The sequence below is a fragment of the Triturus cristatus genome, chromosome 8 (assembly GCF_964204655.1).
Source record: "Triturus cristatus chromosome 8, aTriCri1.1, whole genome shotgun sequence".
NCBI classification, from domain to species: Eukaryota; Metazoa; Chordata; class Amphibia; order Caudata; family Salamandridae; genus Triturus; species Triturus cristatus.
The window spans coordinates 769,372,178-769,398,683 of record NC_140591.1 but is presented as its reverse complement, the minus strand read 5'-3'; the positions used below and the strand labels follow the sequence as shown (position 1 = coordinate 769,398,683).

Sequence of the window (26,506 nt, the reverse complement as noted above, 5' to 3'; positions counted from 1 at the left end):
CTAGGTACAGGACCCTCTGTCTTCAGAGGACAAAGGATTTGCCAGTATAAATATTGGGACCCAGACCCCAAGATTTTAGAACTGTTTTGGATCAAGAAGACTGCCTAGAAAAAGAACTGGAGAAGCTGTGGAAGGAACTACCACTTTGTTGTGTGCTTTGCTGTGTTGGTCTGCAGTGGCTGTTTCTGTCTTTGGCAGTGAAAGGACTGGACCGAACTTTCTGTAATCTACATTTGTGAGTTTCTCCAAGGGCTTGAGGTAGAGATTGCCCCATGTTTAAGAAGTCTCAGGAACAGCACAAACTTCAAGCTTGATGCAGACTACGACGCCGCTGCTGACTCTGTGTCCTGAAGGCATCGCAGAGCGCACTGCCGCAACGACGCACCGCAACCCTGGTCTCACCGACGACACTTGCTGATGCCGCCGAGCCACTGCTCGCACCACGACCTGTGGGCATCGCACTCTGCACCACTTAACAACAGTGACTGGATTCCCCCCCCCCCCGACGCCATTCCACGCCAGAATCGACACCGCTGCTTGCAACTTGGTTTGAGGGCACCGCTCATAAAGTTACACGACGCACCGCCCTCATCCCGCACCACAGCCGTGGCCTACCCACGCCAGTGCCATTGACTCCCGTTCGTCAGCCGACGACAGCGCTTTAGCAACGACGCCGCCGCTTGCACCGTGACATACCAGCACCACGACGAACACCACCTTCATTTCACACCGCGACCCTGGTCTCACCGACGCCATCTATGCCGCCACTGAGCCACTTCTCGCACCGCAGCACCCAACGCCAGCGCTCCTGACTTCAACAAAGAGAAGTTCGATCTGCAACGCTTGTGACTTTGAGGGTCCGACAACTCCTCTATCGACCTCCGGAACCAACGCCTGCGGACGCTATGTGATCGGAAGCTCAACGAGAGGTTATCGACGCTCTGCATTTCTGAAATGTACTGTTGCGCGTCTTCCAGATGCCGTAGCTGGCCCGTGACGCCACGGTCAGCCAGAACTGTTTGGAGTTGTTCACGACGCCGTGATAGCCCCGGACCGAGCTATCGACATCAAGGAACTATTTTACCAGGTTATTTTGATTACTGAAGATTTTTAAGTACTGTATTGTGGATTTTTATCGTTTTGGTCTAGTCTTAAGTATATAAAAATATTGGATATTTTTCTGGTGTGGTGTCCGTTTGTAGTGCTTACATTGTATTACTGTTGGTTATGTGCAAATGCTTTACACACTGCCTCTAAGATAAGCCTGACTGCTCGTGCCAAGATACCAAGGGGATGAGCAGGGGTTATTTTAGGAGTGTAACTCACTTACCCTGACTTGGGAGAAGGGTCCCCATTTGATCATAGGTGCAAGCCCTTGCCAACTAGAGACCCCCATTTGTAACACTCCCTTGCATAACACCATCCCACACGTTAACTATACCCTTACACTCATGCCTTCTATCATACCATATAAAACAAAGAAAAATCTGTTAAAGTGACCCTTTGTGGGGCCCGCAGGGCACTGCAGCACTGGCCCGAAGAGAAGCAATGCCCAATGATGAAGCATAACATCCTTAGGGGTGTGTGAGGGCAACAAGAAATAATCGGTAGGATTCCCCTCTCCGCTCTTCCATTCTAGAGAATCGTCCTCCCTTTCTTTCGACTCCTTCATTGATGGGAACAGTACCTTTGTGGTTGATACAACGATCCACCCTAAACTTTAAAATGTACTTTGCCCCAATACTTGAAAAATAAATATTGGTATATATATATATATATTCACTTAAAAAACCATAGGTTTCACACATGTTATAGTTAGCTGGACATTTCACTCGTAAAAAAACAATGAAATTCCCCCGTTATAGTTAGTTCAGATAACTATAACTCGCACGCCCGCAATGCACTGCTCATGACGTCACATATTACATCACCAATGACATGGTCAGTGGCATCACTCAGGACATCACTGATGACATCATCCTTGTGATGGAGTGGAGGGCGCGCGAGTTATAGTTAGCTGAACTAACTATAACGGGGGAATTTCATTGGTGTTTTACGAGTGAAATATCCACCTAACTAGAACATGTGTGAAATCTATGGTTTTTAAAGTGAATATATATATATATATATATATATATATATATATATATATATATATATATATATATATTTGCAGCGTTTTTCCTATGCGGAAATATTTCACACGCACTCACGGGTGTCTTCAAAACAAGGTTTTTGTTTTATTGATTTAAACAGCAATTGTAGCCGAAAATATATTGAATGATTAAGATCAAAAAGCCTCATGGAGTATGACAAGGCCCACTGGAGGGCGAGACATCAAATACAATCCAAACATGGGTGGAGCATAAATAATGACCCACTAGAGGGTGGTCACTTCCCCTACAAATAGGCACCGGTTGGTGCTTAGCAAATAAGGAGAAAAAAAGAGGAAAAAATAATTGTTTTTTTGTGTCACAATTATTTAATTTAATTGAAGCACTTTCACTGAAAGATTGAGTTTGTACATCACTGTCTTGTAAATACACAGTAATGAGCACACTACAATGACCAGAATGCTAAGGGTCAACCTTACAGGAAATGACGTAATTGATTTTGTCTGTTAAATAATGGTTTTGAATTCAACTCTGGTTACCCGTGACAAAGGTCTAAGAGAGACCGAAACGCGTAGGGTTATTTTTCGGCTACAATTGCTGTTTAAATCAATAAAACAAAAACCTTGTTTTGAAGACACACGTGAGTGCGTGTGAAATATTTCCGCATAGGAAAAACGCTGCAAATGTAATGACGGCTTGGCTCAGCCGTGTTCAATATCGCACCATCAAAGAGCGCCGCCAATAGAGAAGCTGAGCTGGCTGGAGATGGATATATATATATATATATATATATATATATATATATATATATATATATATTCAGTTAAAAAAACCATAGGTTTCACAAATGTTATAGTTAGCTGGACATTTCCCTCATAAAAAAACATTGAAATTCCCCCGTTATAGTTAGTTCAGCTAACTATAACTCGCGCGCCCGCAATGCACTGCTGATGACGTCACATATTACATCACTCATGACATGGTCAGTGACATCACTGATGACATCATCCTTGTGTAAGAGTGGCAGACCTCCTCTTATCCTAATATAAACTTTGATACACACATTGAAAAATACAACCTAAAGTTTTGAAAACTATAGAGATACCAATACCAGTTAGAACAACCTATTCAGTAATTCCAAAATCTACATACACATCCACTTATTCATCAACACTTCTATATAGTCACTCATACATGTACTCAATCATATCTACTCATACACCTATGCATCCTGTTACACACCTACACTCATACATAGAGTTACTCACACACATACTCACATGCAAATAAACATCCATTTACTTGCATATACAGCTATACACACACCACTACACTTACTTCTACAGAAACGTACACATATTTATACAGGAACTCTTCTAATCTCTCTCTCATATATCCTCACTTATATACATCAATACTCACATATACTACTTCAAAACATATGGACTTACTCATAAAGACACTATTGAGACAGTCATTTACTCTCTTACTCACCCATATACACACTCATCCACCCATACTGTCCTGCTCACATACTGTCTTCAAAACACATACAGTGAGTCGCTCATTCATGCATCTATACACTAAGTAAGATCCCCCACTGAACCATACAGACACTCATACTGATACTCTAAAAATGAACTAATAACCCATATACACACTCATGTAGCTACTCACCAACCCATGCAGCCACTTATACACAAAGCGAGACACTAATACAGATATTTAAATATTTAAACATTACTCACTAATACTTGTATTCACTAAGATACTGTTAATAAGTCAGTTATACAATTAATTTTTCCAAAAAAACATCCATTTAGACACTTATTTACCAATTTATTCTTCCATTAACCTTTAGATAACATATAAAAAATAATAATTTTTCCACAAAGACACAGTCACTGGATGATGTCATCAGTGATGTCATTTGAGATGTCATCAGTGATGTCATGAGTGAGGTCACGGACCATGTCATGAGTGATGTAATATGTGACATCAGCAGTGGATTGCGGGCGCGCAAGTTATAGTTAGCTGAACTAACTATAACGGGGGAATTTGAATGGTTTTTTAAGAGAGAAATGTCCAGCTAACTATAACATGTGTGAAACCTATGGTTTTCTAAGTGAATTTGTAAGCTTTTTTAAATGCCAATTTATCTATGTATTATATTTTTTATACATTTATTTTACAATAAACTACCTATGTATATAGTTATAGATTGACTGTATCCTGTAATATGGAATGGCTCAGCTCTTTTTTTTGAATTTGGATAAAGTTGAACACCATAGTTAATATCTTCTATAAACTTATAAACAGTTTAAAATGTTTTTTTTTAAAACTGTTTTTCACCATGCGCGCACCATGCGCCCACCCCGCAATTTAAAAAAAAAAAAATAAAGGCATAGGACGTTAGGAAGTGTCTTCCGTTATTTGTTTTCACGTTCTTAACTTTTCTCTTTGGCTATTTTCTGCCACGGGGGTGCGTGCTCCGTGCGCGCCTGCGTGCGGGCACCGTGCGCACACGGCAAGTCATGTGATTACGAAACACTTTCATTGGTTCATAGTAGTTTCTGTTCCAGAATCTTCAAACACCACACCCACTCCCCTCACTATTTCTTCTTATTTCCTGGGAGAAGGTTGCTGAACAGCTACTCGAGTGAAATCTTACTTGAAAATGGCAGAACAGCAGTCAACTTCAGGGAGTGAGGAGGAGACCTTTGTGGAACCACCAAGGAAGAGCAAGCAAAAACACTTTTACATCTGGAATTATTTCACATTTCCAGAGGGCCAAAAGAAGGTGAATGCGCCGAAGGTGACATGCACTATTTGCAGAAGTGTCCTATCTAGAGGAGATCCGAGCAAAAAATACTCCTTTCGTATTTATTCCATGCTGAGGCACTTCAAAACAGTGCATCCTATCCGCTATGCTCGAGAAACAACTAGAGCCCTAAGGGACAACCCTCCACCTGCTCAGCCGAGCACATCATCTGCGGCCGCAGATTCACCGTGCACCAGGCAACTGGACATCCGCCCCCTTTTCAAGAAGGTGCACATACATTGCAATGTGTGCAATGCTGTTCTTTGTTATGGAGAGAGCAGCATTAATTTGATTGAGAACAAAATCCAGCAGCACACATGCTCCACCCCATAATTTTTTTCATTTATTGTTTTTGTTCCTGTTGAACAGTTTTTCATTCCCAGTTTTTTTTGGGTGCTTCAAAAAAAAAAATACAATATTGTTAAAAAACTAAGAAAAAATACAAAACAAAAAAAGACAAAAAAAACCCAGTTCTTTTCAGAACTCACTTCACTTCTCCAAGAAGAGCTATATTCCTAATATAGTGTGTTGTAATTTTATTGAATGAATGTGTAGTGTATACATGAATGATTGAAATGATTCAAATGACTGAGTGAAGAGGAGGAAAAAACAGACCGAATGAGTGAGAAAAGGAAAGTATGATCAGTCATGAAAGGGAAGTGAAAGACTGACTGCAACAAAAGGACTAAGGGTAGAGGATACAGGTAAGAAGAGTGAATGAGTAAGGGAATGGCAGTGAGTAATGGAGAGTGATGGAAGGGGAGCGAGAAAGGGGAGTAAGGGACGGAGGTAGGAAAAGGGAGTAACAGATGAAGCGGATGAAGTACAGCAGGGTAAAGGGATTGAAAATAAGAGAAGTGGAGTGATGGTGAGATAAGGGGTATGAGGATTAGAAAAGGGGGTAAGGGTAAGTGAGAGATGGGGAGTGAGGGGATGGAGAGATTTAGGAAACTGGAGTGAGAGAAAGGGAGTCAGGATTTCAATGAGCAAAGGAGAGTGAGGGAGAGTGAAGGAAAGAATGCGAAAAGATGAAGGGGTGTGAGATACAGACAGGAGGAAGTGAAGTAGGAGAATAGGAGTGACTATGAGTAAAGGATAGTGACAGTTAGGGAAGGTGAGGGAAGGAGAATGACGGAGAAGGTTAAAAAGCTTAACATAGATAGAAAATGAGTGATGGAGAGAGGAGGAGTGGTAGAAACAAAGGGGCAGATTTATGTTAGACTTGCGCCACTTTTCCGCCGCCGTTGCGTCACTTTTGTGACGCAGCGGCGGCGTAAACCCTGCGCCACGTTGATCCCTATTTACATCGTGACGCATCTATGCGTCACGGTGTAATGCCCTGCGCCACATTAAACCTGCGCCAGGTTTAATGTATGCAGGGTAGGCGTTACAGCAGAAAAAGCCTCAGAAAAGTGACGTAGTGAAATCTACAAGATTTCACTCAGTCACTTTTCTGACGCTGCTGCGTCAAAACCTTACGCCTGCTTGAAGCAGGCATAAGGTATGACGCAACATGTTAGGTATGGGCAGCCCTTAAACATTGCTGGAGTTGCATTGTGCTTGTGACACGACTCCAGCAATGCGCCGCCCTTACGCCATCAGATGCGTCACGCATCTGTTTATCCTTGCGCCACGATGCGCTGCATTGTAAATGCGCCGCATCTGCGGTGGCGCAAGGGTAAACTTGTGTGACGCATCTGCAGGGATGCGCCAGGAAACATAAATCTGCCCCAGAGATGTTAAGGAAATTAAGGGTAAGAGAGACACAGAAACAGAGAGAGAGCAAGGAACTGAGAAGGAGTAAGGCAGTTTAAATGACAGACATATGGAGACAGGGAGAGAAACATGGTTGAAAAAATAGTGATGGAGGCAGTAAACCTAGGGGAGTAGTAGAGAAGGAGTGAGGGAGTTACGAAAGAGCAGTAAAGTAAGAAGAGAGAGGGAAGGGGAATGAGAAAAGCAGAGTGAGGAGAAGTGAAGAAAAGGGAGCATGAAAGTGAAGGGGTGAGAAATAGATATTTTAAACTTACCTGACCAACAAAATAACTTAATTAGAAATAAATGTTTTTTTTTTTTTAATTACAAGAAAAATATATTCAATTTCCTAAATTTTCTCTCGATCTGAAAAAAAAGAAAAAAAGTAGTAATATTTAACAATACATTTTAGAATACAGTACACATTTTCATATTTAACAAAGTAATTTTTTGCCCTTTTGTTGCTGTTTTCAGAATATATTGAATTTCACTGAAAATAGTGATATCAATTGCATTCATCACTTAACAGCGGGCAAAAAAATAAACAATCTGAAAGACTGTTTAAAAAAGCCCTGAATCTATCCTCAGTAAAACATACCTTGATAGAAATGTAACATATATATTAAAAATATCTTCTAAGAACAATAACTATTTGCAATAAATAACGTCTGTAAATCTTGTTGCTTAAGCACATACACCAAAATAATATCTGTCAAAGAAGTCCACAATAGAAACATTTACCTTTCCATGAGGCCAAATGGTGATTTTTAAACCCTTTTTTGGTGAAATATCCAATGATAATCCTATAAAATCGAAATAATGGTTTCTTCAGATGCTGCAATTTGTATCTAAAATTTTGGTTTTAGAAAAATTAAGTAGGAATTTGGTAATTCTGCAGGCAAACGTTGCTTGAAAATCAATTGAGAATCATTACACAGTGTCCAGCCTTTTTCACATTTTAGATAAACTGTGTAATGACCAGAAGTTAAAGAAGGTCCATCATGGAAAACTATTGCAACTGCAACAAAAGTCTTTCCTGATATTGATAATTGATTTCCTACAAACTTCTTTATAAAAGTGTCCAATTTTGTTCCATCAGCTCTACAACGTTGCATCATTAAAATGATATACGGTCCACATTTCTTTAAAAATAACGTTGATAACATTTCTGATTTACATTGAGAACATTCCATGTTGTGATTTGCATCTTTAACTAATTTACTAAAAGTCACTGATTTACTCTCTGGTAATGTTAAATGTATGAACCTTTCAGAATCAACATTAGTGCTGCATGTATTCATACAGTTTTCACAACAATGTTCCCATTTATAAGAGAGACCAAACATATTTTCTATTTCTACCCCTTCATCTTCCAGTACCATAAGCATATACATTAAGAATTCCTGTGCATCTTGCTGGACATTCAGTAAACTGTGTACATCCAGAACATACATCTAAAAGATTTCTAACATCAGAAGCACTTTCTATTTTAGTTTTATCATTACTCAACTTCTCATAAAGAAAACTCAGCAGAGAACAAAATCTTTTTTCATGATTTAGTATTATCTGCTCTTGCAAACTTTCAAGATAAAATACAACATTCAGCACTACATTAGCGTAGCAGTTGACACCAGAGCTATTTTCAAAATGACAACCAACAACCTCTTCAACATTGTCCTTTTTCTTTTTGCTTGCAATCCCATCACTCTCCTTTTGTTTTCTCTTCTGTACATCCTCATTACAGATATTCTCAATTCTCCTTTTCCGACAAACACGTTTTTCAAACACAGGATACTGACCTAAATGAGGAGCATAGCTTCTTCTTAATCTATTATATTCCTTTACACAGTTTGCATCAGCACTAACTTTTGACTCATCAAAGTCTATCATGAATAAACCAGATAATTTTTTCACTCGTGACAAAGCAACATATGCCATACCTTCTTTAAACACACTAGATCCAATGTTTACAAAAGCACTATCTACAGTTAATCCTTGAGATTTGTGAATAGTTACAGCATATGCTAGAGAAAACGGAAACTGCTTCCTACGTACATACAAGTCTTTCACAAGCAAAAAACGAACTGAACGACTAATGTCTTTAACCTCTTCAATCTGATCTAATTTTATTTTTAAAAATTCAATTCCAGCTTTTTTCTGGTAGTTAACAAAACCCACAACTTTACCCATAGCTCCATTCACTAAACCTTTTTCTACATTCAAATTGCGTCTTAAAATTACTCGACAGTTCATACATACATAAAGGTTCTTTTCTAAAACAGCTGTTTGATATGTTTTTCTCTAGAGAATCCAATTTAGTTGTCAATTTGCTTGTCAATATAATAGTTATTTCTTCATGCTGTATTTTATCCACAGCTTCCATTTTCATAATCTCTTCATTTTCCAATTTCAAAAGTTCTTCATTGAATATAGAGCATTCATGTAGTGTTGACATTAAGCAGATTACAGTATTTTGTTCTGCAATTTTCTTGTATATTTTCTCTGGAACTATTTGTTCTGTTGGAAACAAATTACATAGCAATCGACTCTGTAAAGCTTTTCTGCCATTTTCTGTGAGTAGTCCAATTCTGATATCTTTGAGAATACTTGCATAATCATCATCATTTGCTTGCCGCATATTGGTAATGAGTTCTTTGTACTCAAAGTATGTCCAAATATTCACATTACCTATACTTCCTAATGATTTTTTCGTGTCTTCATGTGCAAGAGTATTAAATACTGGTTGTCCTTTAACTGGAGTCAGCTGCAGTAGATCCCCAAAAACTATTACATGTTTTCCTCCAAATAACACGTCATAGTCTGTCTTTAGAATTGGCTGCATTCTTAAATGCACAAAGGCAAGCATTAAGTTTGATACCATACTTACCTCATCAATAATGAGAACTTTCATTTTCTTCAACACTCTTGAAACTCCAAAACATGCTTCTCCTGTTAGCTTGTGGTATTGTATTTTGTTCTCATGCTCTACTGGTAACATTAGCAAACGATGGAGGGTAATTCCTTTTATGTTATATGCTGCTAACCCAGTTGGAGCAGTAACAACACAAGACAAAGTTGAATCAGTTTTTTCTGTAGGTAGCTTCTAATTACTTTAATCAAGAAACTTTTTCCAGTTCCAGCTTGTCCACTCACATACATTCTGATTGGTTCAAATGATGTGCATGAGCACTCTTTATTTTCATGTAGTAATCCATGATCAATTTGTTTTGTGACTTCCTCATAAATTTGTTGTTGTTCATCATTCAGTTGCTGTTCCAAATTTGGTAAGTTTATTAAATCTTCCTGAGCTTGATTCATAGCTGTTTCCACTTCAGTCATGGCTATTGCAGCTTCATTTTCTACGATTGGTTGTCCTAGGGGATCTTTACTGAGTGTCCCAGAACTTGGACTGTCTTGAGAACTGTCTCTAGCTACTTCAGCTGCAATTGTTGCTTCTTGTTCAATTTCTTCATTCAACATTTGTACATAAGTTGTGAAAGTACTGCATTCTATGGTATCTTTGCATGCATTAAAGGAATCTTCATAGCTTTGAAAATGTCCAAGTAATTCATCCTCTGAGCGCCATGGTTTAAATAACTGTAAAAGTGCTAAGTGGTAAAATTCCTTCTTGTCAGTAGTGTCGCAACTCAGCTTTCTGTGATTAATCAAACTTCCTTTTGTTTGTTTTACCAAACCTCCTTCCTCACCAATGACTTTATATTTTCCATTGTTGATGTCTTCTGTGGCATTCCGTGTAAAAATGTAGTTCTGCAGCACTTCATAGACACACATGTTCTCAAGATGACGACTTTTGTTTGGGTAATATGTGTCCAACATATTTGTTTTCAAAATGTCTGTACTTTCTGGTTCGTTCTCTGCTAAATATTCAATTTCTCAAATAGATTTCAGTACCCGATTTCACATTCCTGCAAGGCCTAAACTTACCCAAATTATTCTTCTGGATTTGGAGTACAGACTTGCAGTCTAGAGAGGCAGAAAAGAGCACACGTCCTAACAGCTACTTGAGACCATGAGCATGTGGAACCTGGGTGAGTGATTAGACTAGAGCAAAGGAAATGAGCCTTGGTGATGGTGAATGTGTTAGCGTTACACACTGCTATCTGAAATACCACACAGTGCTGAATAGTAAGCATGGGAGTGCAGGAGAAGCAGCTGGCTGTGTGCTAAGAGTGTGTTTCTGGAGACTGTGTATTGTCAGGTGCAAGAGAGATCTGCATGGACGCTTGCACAACTGCATGAAGACTGCAGAGATGTATGTAAGATCACCTGTGGTAAGGGTTAATTGGAGTTTTGAACATGTAGGAACTACCTCACCCATTGCAGGAGTGGAAGGAAAATCTACCCTGTTGTTTTCAAATGTGTTAGCATTTGTCTCTCATCTGTGAGATAGTGATTTGTGCTGAATGCTAACCATCACAGTTCAAGAAAACAAGCTGCCCCTTTCCTACGAGTGCAAGTCTTACAGAACAAGAGCAACACAAATTAAATCTCTGACAACAATTCCTGTGTGCACACAGACTCATGGTGTGATTCTAGGCACAAAACAGTATTCCTGGGTGATACCAGTACACCTTAACTTATGGTGAAGACATACTCCATAATATCTTACAAGTTCAAGGCAGTTAAATATCTTCCAAAACATAAAATGTAAAACACAACTTTAAAAGAAGAAACACATTTCTATTATTTATATCAAAATACACCACATACATCCCCTCTCAAATTCATAACTAACCTTTAAAAGTAGTTAGTTGAGAAAGAAATGTACCACTCACACAGATTATCAGAGCCAGAATCTCTGAGCTGTACTCCTCTCACCAAAACCACTAAATGGCAAAATGTCCCTCTTTTTCACACATATACATGTTAACTTCAAATCACATTGCTTCCCACATTTTTGTAAATGGAAACACACATTTCTATTGGTTGCAAATGTCAACCCTTTCCAAATGATTCCTACCCCCAACATGACTTCTGCCCGCTACCATAGCAACAGATCATGGAACACTGGTGTGAGCAGAGAGGTCAGAAGTTCAGCACACAATGTTTCTAATCCAAAGAGCAAGAGTGCTTGACTTTTCAAACCTAACAGCATATCCAAAGTAATCTTCTGTGGGAACACATTTTTCTGAACCAATACAAAACATACTTTTAAAAATTCAAACATACAGCCTAGTTTTTAGTGTTGAATGGTCTGAAACAGACAATGAGCTCTTTTTATTAAAAAAAAAAAAAGTATGTAAGCCTCCATTTTACAACTATCTTTCTTTTCATATTGCCATTCTACTGAAAGACACCTTCTGAGTGCATCCAGATCTCCTTGAAAGATGTTCACAGTGTGGATTGTAGGTCATAGCTATGTCTACTGGAGTGAAAAGTATGCAGAAAAAAGAGGTATTGTGACAGACCTTGCTTTGCCAAATGTAGACATTAAATGGATTGGTCAGAGAAGGTTAAAGTGGCACAAATTAATGCCTTTGGTGAAATCCTTTCTACATCTCCCACAGCCTGACCTTATAATTGTGCACTGTGGTGGAAATGACCTAGGCACTTTAACTGGGGTAGGTCTGGAAATGCTTGTTAAGGACACCTTTGTACCATTGATGTCACTTTTTCCACAAACTACCTTGGTATATTCTAATATATGCCAAAGGCAAAAGTGGAACTGGTCCAACCAATATTGTCCGCAGTTTGAGAAAGCAAAAACGCACGTCAATAAGTCTGTTTCTGCTTTCCTCAAGGACTATGGTATGGGTTCTATATGCCACAACAACTTGCGTTACAACATGCAAGGCATTTATAGAGGAGACGGTGTTCATTTCACAGATGAAGGGAACAGAGTCTTCCTCTTGAACTTTAGACTCTGCATCGGTACTTACTTGTAGGTACAAAAACAACACTCAATGAACACAACGGCTCTTTTTAGAGCCAACCAACATCTAAACACTTAAACTTGATTTTTGATTCTATTTTTTTAATGAATTTTTTGCCGCCGTGCGCGCACCGCGCAATATTTAGACATTCTTTTTTTTTGGGGACCTTAGGAGTCTTTCATGGTCCCCCTGAGAAGACCTAGTGGGTCAGGGACTCTCTACCCTGCCCCCTTTTCACGTTCTCCACCTTTCTTTTTCACTGCCACACACAAAATGGCTTCCGACACTTCCTGATTTCGACCGATTCGAATGTTGACTGACATCTAACCACCAATCAGAATTACGCTCGCGCACGGCACGGTGCGCGCATATAGATATTTATATACTTTTAACTGCAATTTTCTCAGGAACTACTGAACAGATTGACACCATATATGCAAAAGGCACATGCCTGACCTGAGGACTACCTCTTTGCCAAATTTCAAGTAATTCTGTTCAGCCGTTCGGGCTGTACCTTCGACTAAAGGTCCTATGGGAAAATGCATGGGGGAAACGCGTTTTGGGACCCCCCTTTTTTCTCAGCCCCCGCTTGACGAATCACCTCGAGACTTTCAGGGTAGGAGCTGAGCGGAGCGCCCCATTAGTTTTGAAAATTTCACGAAGGTAAGTCAACCGGCGCCAAAGTTATTCAAAATAGAATTTTCAGATTTCCTATGGGAACTCGGTCCTAACTATAACTATCTACTGGCCACCGCCAGTAGATATATATATATATATGCTCCTTTCAGTTTTATTTCATGTTTCTTTCCAGCAGATTTGCATCAATACTTTGAATGTTTTTTTTAATTTTTTTTTTTTTTTTTTATATTTTTGCTCACTTTTATTTCAGGCTCAATAATTGCTCATTGTCAGCCAAAGGCAACCCAGGACTACGTCATAAAAAACTGATGAATAAAACAAAGACAACAGTTTTTCTGCCACTTCCAGCTCTTTAAAATCATGTCTCATCTCCCTTGGAAAACGTTGTGCAGGGGTCTTCAATCTGACAAGCTAGTCACAGCTTCGCTAAGCCACCGATTTCCTTCTCCGCCTCCCCAAATTTTAAATAGCTAAGCTACAGAGGCTGCAAAACATAGCTAAATTGCTTGAGGCTAGTCTTAGAAGATTCGACCATCTATCCTAGGCCTGCCATGAGCAGCATTGGCTCATGGCCAAACAGCGCATCACGTTCAAGGTAATTTGTTTGGTCCACCAGGATTACTAATGCAAGAGACCAAATCTCCAATGTCACTCTACCTCTCAGGGAGAGTTTTTAGATTAAGATGCCTCTGTATGCATCAACAGCACATTTCCACAAGGCTAGATGTGGAGGCAGGGCACTAGGTTAGGATCTTGCGACCAAAACACTCAGTTTCTTCCCCTCAACCCATGTCAGGCCCCCCCCCCCCCCATTTGATCTTTTGCCTACAAGACAACTTTATTTTGTTGAGATCCCTGGTGCGTCTTTTTATTAATCTTCATTTGGTCTTCTTCGTCGTCTGATGTTTGCTTTTTGTTTATAATGTTGTCTTCCATCTTACCGTCTGCATCTTTATGTGGTCTTAGCACCACAATGACTGGGCTACAGCTCCTGCTTAACAAATAAATACATTATAAAGAACAGATGAGAATATAAAGTGGTCTGTATGTCCTGAAAGTTTATTCATTGTATAAATTCACTTTTTTACGATTATAAAACCTTTCGAGAGATGTACAAGCAATGATTAACTTTCTAGCGCCTTCATGATCTTAGTTAACTGTGGACTGTATAGATGCACAGTAACATTAACTGCAAGTTTATCAGGATCTTGGGTAAAACAATCATTTAAGTATACAATAATCATTTCTTATTACTCAATTTAAAGCATTGCCAAAGCACTTTTTTCAGAATGCCTGACAAGACTGTACTGTTATAGCTACCAGGGATACCTTCAACTCACTAAACATGCCATGCTCAGACTAATATAAAGTATGATTTTATGGTACAGTAGAAAAATATTTTCTCTGCAATTGTGTAGTAAAAAAATCCATTTGAAATACTCTCCCTCATCAAGAAATTCAAAATAATTACATCCTTTGCGTGTATAGTTTCCCTTTGAGAAGAATAAGAATAGCAAGATAAAGCTAATAAAAGTACATTTTCACAAGTGGGAACCCGTCAATTGATCACTCAAGTTTACCAACGAATACCATACCACTCGTTTGCAATGTGGGAGACCCTCCCCCAAAGAGTAAACTGTAGTTCTACAAAAAAATATCAATCTATTATACCTATTTCTTTATGCTGTCATTTAATATTTAAACTTAGCTATTTTAAATACTGCCAATGAAAACTTCAGTACAGGGTTTCCATAACTATAGTGATTATAAGGTAAATACCTCCACCTTTACTGTATGTATATTTAAATATATATGTATACATTTACTTAGATTTATTTTACTTATAAGACTACGGTCACCATTCATTTTACTCTCATACACTGTCACACAAAAACAGTGCTCCTTTTTGCTCTGTAAGTGCATGTTATGGCATTACATTCAAAGGCTGCGCAACAGCCAGGTTATTTCAGAGCCTCCCATGAATACTGAAATATTCCAAACAAATTCTCTAACCAGACATGTTAAACCGTCTTCTTTCCTGTATAAATTCAAAATTATACAAGTGTACTAAAAAAAAGATAGGGGAGTTAATTAAAAAAACATACAAATATTGGATAGCACAAAGTATACTAACAAACTATTTTTTTTTAAGCTAAATGTTCAACATAAGAGTCCATCCTTGACACGTAACAAAAACATTTTTGGGGACAAGAAAAAAATCTGTATAAAAATAATGCTTCACGGTGCAGAGTGCTGTATTCAGTGTATGTTCACGTCAAGGTGAAGTCCATAATTCTTATTTTTTCCCAATTGATGAACATTCATTTTAGTTCTGCTTCCATTCGATGTTCCAGCTCAATCATCAGCATGGTCAACGCCTTGCCATCAACAGTTTGAAACCAGAAAATAGCAAAGCAGCAGCATTTTGGGTACCAGCTGAGCAGAGCAGTTGCAGGCATCTCTCCTATTGTGACGTCTCTTGTATTGGATTGTGCGCTCATCCTCTGCTGTGGTACCAAAAGTCTGGAAGAGGCCACTTCATAGGGCAGTTGAGGTAATTTTCTTTACACCCCTTCGCTGAGCAAGCGTAGACCGACCTACTGGCTCCAAAACTGGTGACAAGGGATTGCGGCTCAGTGCAGAATATGTGGCTGCCATAGCACCCTATTGATAAACAAAAGGTGAAATGATAACTGGTACTAGATAAAGCTGTACACTCAATAGGACAATATAATCCAATTGCACTCAGGCCAACAAACCAGCCTCTGAAAAAACATCAAGACAATAGAATTAGACTATAGATTACGTCATAGAATGAGAATATCAGTGTGAATGCTTTTCTTGTTTGCATCTCCCGAAACCATTAAAAACGAACCTTTAAGCACTTTTGGGGAGGGGGAGGGGAGAGAGGGAGGGAAGAATACTGTAGTGCAGACATGGATACCATTGTTTTTCATTTTAAAGTTTTGGATTGCCTTACATGTCTACCTGCAGTTACTACAGAATGGTTAGGGTCTTATTACAAGTGATTCCTTGGGATCATGTCTGTTACAATCCAATCAGAAGGTGGCAGCTAGTCCAAACTTCATCACAACCTATTCTTGCATGTTTAGTTGTAGGAGAGTATAAAGAAAGTGACTTTCCTTTGTTTTTCTGATCGGAATGCAGTGTGGTTCAACTTGTTAACTTGGGACATTCGCTCAAAATGTATTAAAAAACATGCTCAAAATAGGCCTATTTACTCTACTTACTCTGTCACCATAAATTATGGACAGTGTCAACTGGATAAACGTCTTCATAAAAACCACAGCCTGCCATCCGCCTTGAAAAATAGCTGAATTTTCATATTATAGCCTGTGACATCACTAGTGATGTGTACTAAGAAAATGGTATAGCTGATCAACTATAGTAAGGAATTACAGCATAGCTGTGATGTCAAGATACCTGATGCCAAAGTCATCAGTCAGTGTGAAAGCAAGTCACGGAGCAGAAGTACAACAGCTGTTAAACAAAGCTGACTAGCAGCCTTCCAGCACTTTGAAATATTTTCTGGAAATGAAGCGTGAAGATAACTATAATGAAGCGTTCTTTTGCACAGCTATAGTTCAACATTGGAGAGCAAAGATCTCTGCACGTTACCACACAGTAAAAATTACAGCTATTTTTTTTTTAAGTGACTAACAATAAATTGCATATAGTTTTCTATTTGTGTGCTCAATTTTGAAACACATTATGCATTTATTATACTTATTTGTAAATTTATTCATTCATATGAAGGAAAAAATGAGCAAATATTTAAGCTTTTTGGGGATTGGTAAAGGTGTGCGACCATGTGCTTTAAGGAATAAAAGATCCTTTTTTGTACAATAAAATCGGGTCGCATCAATTTTTCTCCAACACCAATTTATTTTTCTTCATTTGTAACTTGTTTCAATCAATCAATTGTATTGCATGGCTAATAACCCCTAGGAGTATCCAAGTGATGTGCTGGAGGTATCAGTTGAAGAGCCAGGCCTTGAACTCGTTCCTGAAGTGGCTCAGTGAAGAAGATGTGCAGAAGTGGAGGGGGAAGGTGGTCCAGGCTTTGGCAGCAAGTTGGGTAAATGAGCATCACTGGAGCAGCTGTGGAGGATACGTTGCGTCTGAGCGAGTGATAGGTGTGCGGAGCGGAGGTTTGGTGAAATATCAGGCAGTGGTTCATGCAGTTTGGTCCTTGCCTATGGAGGTCTTTGCATGCTTAGGGCAGGAGCTTGAACTGAAATCTCTTCTGGACGGGGAGCCAGTGAAGGTCTTTCAGGTGCTGGGTGATGTGTGTCCTTTTAGGCAGGTTGAGGATCATTCTGGCTGCTGCACTTCACTTTAGCCCCCTCTCAGAACTATGTGGAGAGCTGCATTAGGATTCATCATCAATCCTGAATCACAATTGTGAACCTGACTTATGAAACAAACCTTCCGCCCATTTTATAAAGAGACTTTCCCTTGCATATCTTTCCTTGTATATAACGTATACCAATACATTTTATTGGTTCCCCTCATTGCCCAGAATGTATAACTGGCACAAAGAATTTCACTTTTCATCATCGTGTCCTAATAAATTTCTTTGAGAATTATGGTCAATCTTGTTCCACAATGAAAATATTACGTACCTTCAGTAATGCTCTTTCTGATTTATACATCTGCCTGTGGATTCCTCATGTTTTGAATTTCCCTCTTGCACAGCATTCCACAGAAACATTTATTCAGAGCTCGCCCACACCGACGAGGATGTCATAATGGAACAGCTCTGTACGCGACTCCATGTGACATCAGAGCCATAAGAAGGCCTAGTCGGCGTGCTGACGTCCGTTCCTTTTTTTCCGCACTGTCGAAGCGCAACGTTTTTTCTAGGAATTTCCATTTCTTTGTAGTCTACTTTGTTGCAGTTGTCTTTAAACTGTTTCTGTTTTATGGCTAGTCAGAAGCAGCCTGGTTTTAAACCCTGTAGGGAATGAGGGGGCCATATGTCTGACAAGGACCAATGCCTTTGGTGTTTGTCGTCTGACCATGATGTCGAGGGATGCTCGTTGTGTCGTTGGATGAATCCAAAGGCCTTTAAAGAGAGGGAAGCAAAGTTGTTTATGGTCAGGGTGAAGAGTGAGAAGAGGTCAGAAGAGGCCTAAGTCGAGGTCGCTGACTCCGCACACCTCAAGGTCATCCAAAAAGCATTAGAAGTGGCGTCATGGGTCCAAACGTCGCTCTTCGACAAGTCATCAAAGTCGGCATCCCTGGTCCAGCGGCGTCATTGGAAGGATGACATCTCGCCTTCTCCTTCACCGCATGTGACGCCAGTGCATTCTCAGACACCGAGGGACTCTCCGGCACCCAGAGAAACATCTCCTGCCCCTCTGATCCCAGATCCAGTGTCTTAGTCGCCGCAGCCAGAACCCTCCTTTTGACCTCTATCTATTCCAGATCGGGCGGTTCCGAATTCCTACCCTTCTTTTCCGGCTACAGATGTGGATCTGTTGCATTTTCTTATAGCGATGTATGGTATTTTTGCCAAGGCGGTTTACCCATCCGGCGCACCGGCTGGCCCCGTGGGACCGCTTTCCTATAATTTAGGTGTTCCAACATTATTCCCAGGCACCATTCATGCAGATGACTACGTCTTATCCTCTCCTGACGCCAAGGTACTTTACGCCGATCCCATCCCAAGAGGGGAGGATGGACTTTTCTCCAGTGCCGTCGGGCTCTGGTCTGGAGCCGTCTCGACTTCAGGTGCCGCTGCTGGCCGCTACTGAAGGACCTCAATCGACGTCCGCTCCGAGGTCACCGCCGATTTAAAAGATGCAATCAAGGAGGGAGGCTCAGAAGCTTCTGAAAGAGGAGGAATTCCAGAAGCAGCAGGAGAAGGCTGAGGAGGGGGAGATGCAGTATCCTATTGATGATTTTGAAGGTATTCAAGAAGTCAGTGGGCTGGACACATCACCAGAGTGGGAGCTCACTTCTCCCAAAGCTCTTCCTTCTCAGGATGTGGCCTCATACCATTCAGTCATAAGAAAGGCTGCTCAACTTCTGGATTTGCAGTTGCCAACGGCGGAGGTAAAGTCTAATATTTTAACTGAGGTACTGCACTTCCCTCTGTCAGCGGTGGAACCTTTGCTTCCGTTCAATGAAGCCTTGACAGATCTAATCTTGTAAGTTTGGCAGAAGCCAATGTCTGCCCCTGCTGTGTTGAGAACGGTGGCAAGGAGTTATAAGGTTGCGCCTAGGAATTCAGCATTTTTATCGTCGCACCCTTCGCCTGAAATCTTGGTGGTTCAAGCTACTTGTTCCTCTAAGCAATCCGCTGGTTCCTTTCCCTCCACTCCCTTATGGGGGATGGAGAGACTAAGAAGTTAGAACAATCCGAAAAAAGGTCTTTTCATTGGCCAGCATGGCTTTGTAGTCAACTAATGCCACGTGCTTGTTGGGGCATTACATCACATCCATGCATTGATGAAGTCAGCTAAGGAGGTGATACCTAAGCTGCCAAATGATGTCTGGGGTCACTTTGTTGAGGTACCGTCGGATACGCAGGCTGAGGCCCTTTAAGTGATCTAGTCCGGGCTCTATACGCTGACTCCGTTGCCAGGGTGATGGGTTCTTTGGTGGCAACTGGGAGGCATGCCTTGTTAACAGGGTCAGGATTCTCTACGGACGTCCAGGCCATGCTGTTGGATCTTCCCTTTGATGGCTCAAGACTCTTTGGGACCAAGGCTGACTCCGCTCTACAGCGATTTAAGGATACAAGAGCTACTGCTAGATACTTAGGCTTGCAATGCCAGCCTAGGGGTTTTGGTTACCGGAGATTTCGGGGCTTTGGGAAGGCTGCTCCATTTCGAGGTCGTCAGCAACAACAGAACCCACTGTATAGGTCATACAGAGGGAAGGGAAGAGGTCGTCTGCGAGGGGCTGCTCACCAACAGGTCTCATCATCCTCCTCCTCTTACCCCCTCCTCTTGCTGCTCCTCCCCTCTGCCCCCTCCTCCTCCTTTTCCTCCCCCAACTTCTCTGCCCCCACCACTGACTCCGCAGAGAAGCAGATCTAGATACCCCATCTTTGAGCATGTTGGACCCGTGGGAGGTTGGGTGTCCCATTTTCTACAAAATTAGAAATCTGCAGAGTCAGATCTTTGGGTTTTGAATCTTATAGAAAATGGGTACGCCCTTCTTTATGAGTTACCCCTACTTATCCTCCTTGCCAGGGTTGGTGTTCGGAGGACCACCTGTTGCTTCAGCAACAAGAGGTATTGTTCTTGTTACAGAAAGGGGCAATAGAGGTTGTTCCGGAGCAACAAAGGGGTTAGGGATGCTACTCTCAGTATTTCCTGATCCCCAAAACGGACGGGCGATTGAGACGGATCCTAGACCTCAGGGTCTTGAATTTGTATCTCAAACAGGAGAAGTTCAAGATGTTGACCCTAGCTCAGATTCTTCTGGCACTGCAGCAGGAAGACTGGACGGTGTTGATCGATTTACAAGATGCGTATTTTCACATTCCCATCCTGAAGTCGCATTGGACTCATCTCTGTTTTACGGTGGGGTCTCAGCATTATCAGTTTGCGGTCCTTCCATTTGGGCTTACATCCGTGACAGGGGTCTTCACGAACGTGATGGCGGTGGTAGCAGCACATCTCAGAAGGTCCCGGATTCCTGTTTTCCCCTACCTGGAGGACTGGCTGCTCAAAGCAAGGTCGCCAGAGATGGTGCTTCATCTTTTGCAAGTAACAACTCTACAGTTGTTCGACTTGGGTTTTTTGTTAAATGTACGCAAATCTCACCTGGTGCCCTCTCAGCACAACCTGTTCATAGAGGCAGTACTGGATACTACTGTGAGACGTTGCCTTCTCGCCGCCTCCGAGGATTCTGGCCATACAGGCTACGATTCCCCCGTTTCAAAATGGAGCGATTATTCCAGTCCTGAAGGTGCTGCGTCTGCTCTGTCTGTTCGCTTCCTGCATACTGTTGGCCAACCATGCACGCTGGCACATGAGGGCACTCCAGTGGGGCCTCCGCAGATAGTGGTATCAACACAACGGAGATCTCAAGGAGTTGGGTGGTCATAATCTCCAGAGACACTGCATCTGAGCTGTCTTGGTGGAGTGTTACAGGCAACCGGTATCAAGAGAAGCCTTTTCAACCTCCTTCTCTGGTGACCACAGTGATAACAGATGCCTCCTCTCTAGGGTGGGGTGCTCAGCTGGGGGATCTGGAGATAAAGGGCCTTTGGTCTCCAGAGGAAAGATTGCTTCACATCAATCTTCTGGAACTGCGGGCTATACGTTTGGCTCTCAAGGCCTCTCTTCCATACCTTTGTGGTCAGTCAGTTCAGGTCCTGATGTACAACACTACCGCAATGTGCTACATCAACAAACAGGAAGGAGTAGGGTTGTAGAGTCTCTGCATAGAGGCTCTGCAGCTCTGGTCTTGTGCTCAGGACCACCAGATTTGCAAACATCTGGCCGTGGTGCTGAATGTGCGTGCGGACAGTCTCAGTCGGCAATACTTGGCCGATCCAGAGTGGCGTCTTCATCTGGAGGTGGTCCACCACATTTTCAGGATGTGGGTGTTTCCTTGGTTGGACCGGTTTGCCACTCACAAGGACGCGCACTGCCAGTCGTTCTGCAGTCTCCAGTATCCGATGCGGGAAGTGTTGAGGGACGCGTTTCAACTAGACTGGAGCTTTCGGCTTCTTTACGCGTTTCCTCCCATACCCTTGATTCCTCAGGTTCTGAGGAAGATTCGAAAAGGCCAGGCCCAAGTCCTATTGACTGCCCCGGATTGGCCAAGAAGGGTTTGGTACACAGACCTTCACCTCTCATTGCACCCTCTGCTCCATCTCCCTCTCAAGGCAGACCTCCTCTCGCAATCGCAGGGGCAGGTTCTACACCCCACCTCCAAAGCCTGCACCTTCATGCCTGGAGCTTGAACGGGGCAACCAGAGTTCTGTCTCCCCTACCGGATGTGGCGGATATTTTATTATCAGCCAGAAGACTCCACCAAATCTATGTATTCTAGTAAGTGGGCCAGATTTGTTAAATGGTGTGTAGAGAGCTCCATTGATTCTTTAAAGGCTCGTTTGTCTGATATTTTTAGTTTTGCTCTTTCTTTGGCTTATCAGGGTTGTGCTGTAGCAACTGTTGAGGGCTACTTGTCAGCCTTTCTTTGTTTGCCTCAGTGGGATTTAAATGTAGTTCTTACTTTCCTCATGGGGTCTCCTTTCCAGCCTCTACATAGTTGTCCATTGAGGCTTCTCTCATTCAAAACAATTTTTCTGATTGTGATTACCCCAGCCAGGAGGGTTAGTGAGCTACAGGCTTAGTTCTAAGCCTCCTTTCACCAATATCCATGCAGATAAGATGGTTCTCAGGACCAGAGCAGCTTTCCTGCCTAAGTGGTTACTACTTTATATCAGGGCAGTCCATCACTTTACCCACTTTCTATCCTTCCCCTCACCCTTTAAAGAGGGCAGTCAGCTTCTACCTGGACAGAACCAAGGACTACAGGCTAGACGACTAGCTCTTCATTAATTCCGTGGGGAAAATGAAGGGCAAGGCTGTCCACAAGCAAACACTGCCCAGGTGGATCATCCTGTGAATCAAGATCTGCTACGCCTTGGCCAAGAAAGCTTCCTGTAGGTATTAGAGCTCATTCCACTAGTGCCAAGTCTTCTTTGGCTAGGGGTGTACCTGTTGTAGACATCTGCCAGGCGGCAACTTAGGCCTCCCTCCACACTTTTGCGAAGCATTACTGCTTGGACTCAGAGGTGAGGAGGGAGTGCTACTTGGCATGTTCTGTGCTGCAGGTTTTTTTTTTTTTATGTAGGTAGGCGGGCACCCTCCTCCTGGAGCGCTTGGGTATTCAGTTCAAAAGGTGAGGAATCCAGAGGCAGATGTATCCATCAGAAGAGCAAGGTACTTACCTTAGGTAACGCTTTTTCTGGTGGATACAGTATCTGTCTGTGGATTCTACACTCACCCACCCGCCTCCCTGTTGCCAGTCTATTGGGACCAAAAAGATCAGGATTCATAAAGTTCTTATATTTCATTGTCATTCATGATGTTGTGATGTTTCTTGCTAGGGAATGTCCATCCTAAAGAAATTTCCAGTTTTCTCTCTATTCTATTTGTAAGTTTTGTGCCGCAATTATACCAAAAGTAAAGAAATAGATGTTTTTTTCTATTTCTTAACTTTTGGGATAATCGTGGCACAGCACCAGCGCTTTACATTTAACATTAAAAGTAAAGCGCGGGTGCCGCGATTATACCAAAAGTAAAGACATAGAAAAAAACATCTATTTCTTTAGCTATAATCGCGGCACCCGCGCTTTACTTTTAATGTTAAATGTAAACCGTGGGTGCCGCGATTATACCAAAAGTAAAGAAAACATGCTACAAGACATGCTTTAGTAGGTGAGTTTTCAAAGTGCTGTTGAAGGCTGGCGGTTCGCGCATGCACGCTCGCGTGAATACAAGCTTGTCTCCAGCCAACAGCCCTTTGAAAACTCACCTACTAAAGTCTCTCCGAGCAACGCATGCGCGCTGGTGGAGACGAGGCCTTCTTATGGCTCCGATGGAGTCACGTGCGGAGTTGTTCCATTGAGACGTCCTAGTCGACGTGGGAGAGCTATGAAAAAAGGTTTCTGTGGAATGCTGCGCAAGGGGGAAATTCAAAAGGTGAGGAATCCACAGGCAGATACTGTTCACCAGAAAAAGTATTACCGAAGGTAAGTAACTTGTTCTTCAGGTGGATACAGTGTCTAACTAGAATCCTCGACTTGTGAACTTGCCCCAGGCGCCAGACTGGATCCAGAGATTTATCTCAGCAATTGCCGGGGCAGTCATGCAGCTCTGCGTTGAATCCACTCCGCTCAAGAAGGCAAATCAGGGTCACAATATAACCATCACTTCCTAGTGTTTACACAAGTTTTTTTCTGATATCTGTCCATGCTACTGGACATGGAGCCCTTATAAATCAGACTGTGCCAGTGTGCAGATCTCTAATTCGGTTATCTTTTTAGTATGGACCAAGATAATCCATTCAACAGAACTGGGAGGGAGACAGGTCGGTGACAAATCAGAGCATCCACCAAATAGTGCATTACCGAAAGTAAGTATTGTGTTACCAAAGGTAAGTAAATTGTTCATTTGATGCATACTTCTAACCACAGATTCTTCACCTTATGAATAGATATCAGAGCAGTACCTGTGGAATGGCTCACACCAATAAATCCTGCAGGACCGAACTGGTAGAGTGCCCCCCTCCCATCAGACCTGGCTATCCAGGCAGTAGTACTTTGTGAACTGACACCCATATTGTAGTCTTGCAGATGTCTAGAACAGGCACTCCGAACCCCAGCGTGATAATACCAGCTTCGGCTCTGGTGGAATGAGCCTGCAGGAGTTCCAGAAGCTTTTTCTTAGTTAGCCTGTTGCTGGTCTTTATACAAAGAACAATCTATCTGGAGATGGTCTGTTTTGCACAGCTCTTCTCTCTTTTGTCCCAAAGAATCCCACACAGAGCTGACTGTCCACCCGGTGGTCTTTGATGCGAGCAATGTAACAGCTCTTTGGATCTAAGTGACATTTCTCTTCCGGCTAGGTTGGATGAAGTGGGACAAAAACAATGACCAGGTTATAGACTGCCCAATGAACAAAGGCATTACAGCCTTCGGGAGTAAAGGTGCCTTAGTCCTTAACACCACTTGTGGTTGAAGCTCACTCATGTGATGACCTGATTTGACTGCAATGAGGAACACAATCTTTAATGTGAGAAACCTCAGAAGGCCACTGGGCATTTGCTCGACTGGGGGCTCATCAGGAATATGAGAACCAGAATGAGGTTACCCTGGACTCGTGCAGCTCTAGAAATACTGGTACACAAAGTGAGGGGTGTCCCAAAGACGTGCAACAGAATCTAGGGAGCGTGTCGACAAATCTGCCTTTTAATAATTTCCACTGGGGTTGGCTCTGGCCATTTTCGGCAAGTGCATTAGTAGCCACCTTTATTGATACGAATTGTGTCCTGTGTAGATGATTTGTATTGCCTGCGGTTTCTATGATGACCTCATGGCTTAATCTCAATTTTGTATTGTTTTAATGAGCATCATAAAAGCAATAATATGTGCTAAAAAAACAAAAGAATGAGGTCACCCTGAGGCATTACATATGGTTTTGGCAGGAACTAATGGGTCAAACTTAAATGCATCACAAATAGTGATTTAAACAGGAATGACAGATCCAGTGACGTTAAAAAGAAAAAAAAAAAACAGGCCAATAAAGTAACAGTTAGCCTGGCACCATTGGCGTAGGTCTCCCTTCCATTTTTGTCTTTTATGTCCCCTTCATGGTTGCTGGCTTTAGATGTTCTGGGCGCTGTGCCAATACCATTCATTGACACAGCGCGAATGCTCCTTATTATAAATAACTGATGAACCGGTGAAGTCCTAGTAGTACCAAGTAACATGCTAAGGAGGTCGAATTTGGTATGCTTCCGCTCCAAATATTAACGTGCATCTGATAGTAGTGATTGTCTTTATGTTCTGCATTTGCGACTGCCGCTTTTGGAAAGTAGGTATCTTTTTGTCTGAGTCTTCCTGTGTGTTTCACTGGTATGTGTATTGTTTGTCTGGTTTAGAGGGCCAGGGCAGGCTGGGGCCGACCTGGGTCAAATGGAGCAATCTGCCGTTAAATTATGGGGAGGGGTGACCCCTTTGATCTGAGCAGGGCTGTGCCTGGCAAGGTGAATGATGGCTCCATCTTCCGCTGGGTGTCTGATGGTGGGCCCCTCTCCATGAAAAGGAGGATGCAGCCTCGTAAATAAAGTGACCCAAGTCGACACCAAACTGGTTCTGGCCGGGTCGAGTGATTTGTGACTTTCTCAAGAACAAAGACTTTTGGGGTATAAAGATCTGAGCTGAAACCCCTTTGTGGTGTGTAACTTCGGGATGCCAAGACAAACCTCTGGCCGAGAGGGAGAGGACTTTGAAACTTTGATCCATCCACTGAAGCAACTACCCAAGGGCCTGAATTGAGCTTGCCTCCTGCTGAAGTCTCAGGGACATTAGACTTGATTCATCAGCAGCCCGGATTCTTATTGAGAGGAATCCTACTCACAGGTGAGGCCTCTGTCGAGAAATCCAGGGCCTCTGGATCTACTGTGGGGAACGCCGCATTTGCCTTGCCTACGGACATTATTGCTATCGCCATTGCGGGCCGCTGCAGCTGAGGAGCTGTGCCGCTGAGTGTCCGCATTTGACTTGC

At 42.0% G+C, this 26,506-nt stretch overlaps 1 protein-coding gene across 2 annotated transcripts in view; it reads right to left on the bottom strand.

Moving 5' to 3' along the window:
* Positions 1–14,261: 14,261 nt before the first annotated feature.
* RPS6KA3 (ribosomal protein S6 kinase A3) overlaps positions 14,262–26,506 on the bottom strand; it is a 690,637-nt gene continuing 678,392 nt past the window's right edge. For both annotated transcript variants that reach the window (XM_085622203.1, XM_085622204.1), the window contains exon 22: positions 14,262–15,887. In XM_085622203.1, the coding sequence (XP_085478329.1) occupies positions 15,762–15,887 (126 nt within the window). In that variant the 3' untranslated portion in view covers positions 14,262–15,761. The remainder of the gene's footprint in view (positions 15,888–26,506) is intronic.